General features: G+C 32.4%; 1 protein-coding gene across 1 annotated transcript; it reads left to right on the top strand.

The window, feature by feature from the left end:
- Positions 1-2,726: 2,726 nt before the first annotated feature.
- LOC132044807 (probable membrane-associated kinase regulator 3) lies at positions 2,727-4,211 on the top strand. The gene has a single exon (XM_059435332.1). The coding sequence runs from the start codon at positions 2,762-2,764 to the stop codon at positions 3,761-3,763; it is 1,002 nt and encodes a 333-aa protein (XP_059291315.1). The 5' UTR covers positions 2,727-2,761; the 3' UTR covers positions 3,764-4,211.
- Positions 4,212-4,489: the final 278 nt, after the last annotated feature.

Genomic DNA, 4,489 nt, shown 5'->3' with positions numbered 1-4,489 from the left:
ATAAAAGAATTTCTACAACGTAAAATTCCTGCAAGATAATTACATGTAGCCAATAGTGATCTAAGTAATCTAGAAAATAAGGTTGATTACCTGCTAGTATAGATTAAATTACAATGTTACACTTCTTTTCACTATTAGATAAATCCTTTAAGTTATATACAATGACAGTATTGTAAGAAATTTTATTCTATCAATGTAATTTAATTGGTTAGTGCAGATTATTACTCTATTTTTTATGTTATCTTAATATGAGACTACTTATAAACAATGACATGCTGTTGTAGGTCAATAAAAGAGAAGAAAGACGGATATTACAGATATCTCCACACGTGTTTAAGCCATAAAAACCTTCTTTTTTTTTTTATACACTTCACAATCGTATTCTACTAAAAAAATCCGTAAACAAAATCTCTCTCTTCTCTGCGAATCATTTTTTGAACAAGGAAATCCATAACATAAAGGGGGGTTAAATGCTAAAAAACCGATTCTAATTCTATATATTCTTTACGATTTTTATGCCTTTATTTAAGCGAAAAGATCAAATGTCCAATCCATTTAATTTTCCGGGTATTCAAGCGAGTTGGAATATGTATTATCATAATAATGGTAGAAGTGGAATTTTTTTTTTTTGATATTCTATACAAAATCCTATAACTTAATTAATAAGTCTAAGTAGCGATCGTTTCTAGGGATGTTTTATCAATTTCTTTCCATTTGTATCTGTTGAAAATTCCACTAAATTCCAATTCAATTCAATTTAAGTAGAAAATTCTCTTTCTTCCTCCTTTCATACGTATTTCATACATTCCAGATATGGAGTTGGGTAAAATTTCATGTGATTCGGTAAACAACAAGAAACTTAGACATAAGTTGGTTGAGATTTGAAAAAGTGTTAGTATTTGAAGTTGAAAACAACTATTTGAAAGTTCAAATTCTACTTGAACATGAAAATACATTTGAAGTTTGGTGAGTGAAAATTGAAAAAACTTGAAAAACCTCATAAAATCTTTTTCTGAAACTTCAAATTTGAAGTTGAAATAATGGATATCTTGTTATGTGTTGGTAAAAATTGTTTGCATATTCACCAAGTTTAATGCCTCTTCCTTTTCACCTCCATTACGCATCCGGGCTTATAGTCAAATGCCAAAACGTCTTGATGAAGGCATCATTAATGAGTTGGTTAAGTTTCAATTTTGAAATTATGTATACATATGAGCTAATTATGTCATTGTCGCCGAGAAAACATAGGCTATACTTTTAATTCCGTATAGGAAAAAAGACAGCATTGGGTGGGGGTCTGGAAATAATCTGATGATGTATTAATATCATCAACCATTTTAAGTTATAATGTAACTTGTAATAACATATTATTTACCGTTTATTCTAATTAAGTTACCAATAAATGTTATTAAGTAGAGTTACCTTCAATTAGGGGCGGATTAATAGAGTAAGCTATGAGTTCATCCGAACCTAATAAATTTATATAGATCCATACTATACGTTAAGAAATTCACTGAATATGTATATATTTCAAACTCAATTATTAACACTTGAAATGATTATCTTAAGATCTTAAACCCTAAAATTCAAATCTTGAATCCTCATCTATTTACACACACTTGTCTAAGTCAAAAAAAAAAAAAAGTTTTCGATAACTGGAGGTGAAAGAGGGAAGGGGATAAATATACATGTATCCAATTCTACTCACCTACCTTCAAGCTTCAATTGATAAGGAGATCCAATTTGCACCCAGGTCCACCAAGTAAATTGTTCCATATTCTTCTTGTACCAGTCACATTAATGGTTATCAAATAAGTTCACGTGAAAAGAAATGGAGCTCTGTTATTTCCTTTCTAATATGTTTCAAAACAAATACATATCATTTTAAATTTGGAAATAATTTAATTTGAGCTTCTTATTTTATTCTTAATGAGAAATTTTTATACAACCCCTTAAACTTACCAATAAATTTTATTTAGACACTCGAATTAGGACATACTGATTAAGCAGCTGAACATGTGATAAAATGTCCTATTAGACACTTCAACTCAAAATTTCAAAAAAGCTTTTGCACATTTTGTCAAACGCCATTACGTAGATAAGTTAACTATCTAAAATATATCACCTCCTTTAATTATATACAGTAACCTCACTTAGCCGTAAAACCTCATACATGTTCCAATTGATGCCAATATGTATAATTAAAAGGATGAGACGTATTTAATTTGATTAACTTATCTACGTAATAGGCTTCTTGTGAACACGCACATTTTTTTTTCAAAATATGAAGTTAAAGTGTCTAATAGGAACACTTTATCATGTGTTCAGGGCTTCAGGTTCTCTATAGGGACAAACCATAGTTTGAGTGTTTAAATGGAATTTACTGGCAAGTTTAAGGGGTTGTCGATGTATTCAGCCTTGTTTATAGTCACACAAGTGGTCGCCATGACATATTCGAAACAACAAATTTCAAAAGGTTTACAACCACACAAATATTATGACTCACTATATAAGACTACAAATTTTAAAAATTCTTTCTTTCTTTATTAAACACCCTAACCAAATAAGTTCACATAAATTGAAAAACTGATCAAAGTCTATTACTCATGCAATCTTCCTGTCTTTATAAATGGTACTCTTCTCCTTCATTTAGCCTCATAAAGCTCAACTTCACCTCCTAAATCCCCCAGCCTCATAAAGCTCAACTACACCTCCTAACTCCCCCCCCCCCCCCCACACACACACACACAGTGTATGTGCTATGGAACATGCACAAATATGTGGTCATTCAATATATGACGATGCAAAAGAAGATTACATAGAATTGGAGGTAATTAACTCATCAAACTCCACCATTTCCTTATTCCATTTCAAAAAAATCTCCCCATCACCACCACAACAAGCTAAAGAATTTGAATTCCAAATGTTGCCTAACTTTATTGATAAAAACACCACACCAATAGCCACAGCTGATGAACTCTTCTACAATGGAAAACTCCTCCCTCTTGGTCACCTCCCTCTTCATAATAATCCAATTAGGAACAAATTTCTTCATGTTAGCCAAAGTTTTGATGATTTTGAACAATCTTTTAGCACCCCTTTTTTCCAATCTGGTCATATTAGAAGAGAACTCAATCCACAAGACTACTTCTTTCAGTACTCATCAGATGATGAGAGTTTAAAAAGATCAAAATTTCTTCATGTCAGCAAATGTTTTGATCAATCTTTTAGGACCCCTTGTCAATTTAGTAGGGAACTCAATCAAGAAGACAACTTCTTTGGCTACTCAACAGATGATGATGGTTCAAAAAGATCAAAATGGTCAAAAGGCTCATTGACAGGAAAGCTAAGGCTTATCAAACAACTCTCATTTGATCATTCTAAGCTTAAGTGTTTGATTAATAATAGTGTCGATAAATTAGGGGCCAAGAAAGAATTATTTGGGAAAATTCATCACAGCAAGTCATTTTCAGGAGCTATTAAAAGGTTGTTAACAGCTAAATCTTGTTCTTCATCATCATCAGTTTCAAGATCAAAGAACACAAATGGGAATATTCAAGATTTGCATTTGTTAATGAGAAACAAAGATGTGTATGGAGAGGTTGATCCAATTCAGGCTGCAATTGGTCATTGTAAAAATTCTCAAAAGCAGAAGTTTCATTCAAGAAAGAGTAGTGTAAGTGACACTGGACTTGGCAGGTCATTATCAGCTTCCAAGAGGATCTTTGAAGAACAAGAAAGAGCAAAACTCTGCAGGGATTAGAAGTCTTTTTTCCATTTCATTATTTCTTGGGAAAAGTTTGTATACCCTTAAATTTGCAATTTTTCTTATATTTGTCCTCTGTCTACCGGTCGATCCATGAAAGTCGATATTATTATCTTTCGTCTCAAATATGTCTCTCCTATTAACGGTTTTCCATCATGAAAAAGTTAGTCTGATTTGACTAATATGGTGGAAGCTACGTAGGGGTAGGGGTATAATGAACCTTTTTCAATTGGTTAGTGATACATCTAGACATTTTAATTATTCCGGGGCATGCTTTAATCTATTGTAAAGGGTGTGTATAAGCCAGTTTCATAGTTTAGGGATAAATTTACGTCTTTTTATAAGATGATGAACAATTAAAAGTTGACATAATACATAAATAGGCCCTCAAGCTTGGCCTTAGCTGACAAGTATGTCCTTCAACTTTGAGGGTGCACAAGTAGGCACCCCAGCTAGACTCTATTTGTCAGTTGAATACTCCAACTTACAAAATGACCATCTAGATACCTCCAAAGTTTATGTGCCACGGCAGCATTTGTGTTTACATGTTCAACTTTATACAAGTTGAGGTAACTACTTGTGCACACCCAAGGTTGGAGGGCATAACTTGCCGGCTAAGGCCAAATTTGAGGGTCTGTTTATGTATTCACTATAAAAAAAAAAAAAAAAAAAAAAAGGTAATTTGTGGAGGTTGAAAATTGCATTTCGCAGGGGTTTTAGCCT

The sequence above is a fragment of the Lycium ferocissimum genome, unplaced genomic scaffold, assembly GCF_029784015.1.
Source record: "Lycium ferocissimum isolate CSIRO_LF1 unplaced genomic scaffold, AGI_CSIRO_Lferr_CH_V1 ctg525, whole genome shotgun sequence".
In the NCBI taxonomy this organism is placed as follows: Eukaryota; Viridiplantae; Streptophyta; class Magnoliopsida; order Solanales; family Solanaceae; genus Lycium; species Lycium ferocissimum.
The sequence above is the reverse complement of the archived record's forward strand: the minus strand, read 5'-3'. Positions and strand labels throughout refer to the sequence as shown.

Excerpts from the sequence above, each read along its gene's own strand:
- LOC132044807 (XM_059435332.1), top strand. The coding sequence starts at position 2,762 with ATGGAACATGCACAAATATGTGGTCATTCAATATATGACGATGCAAAA.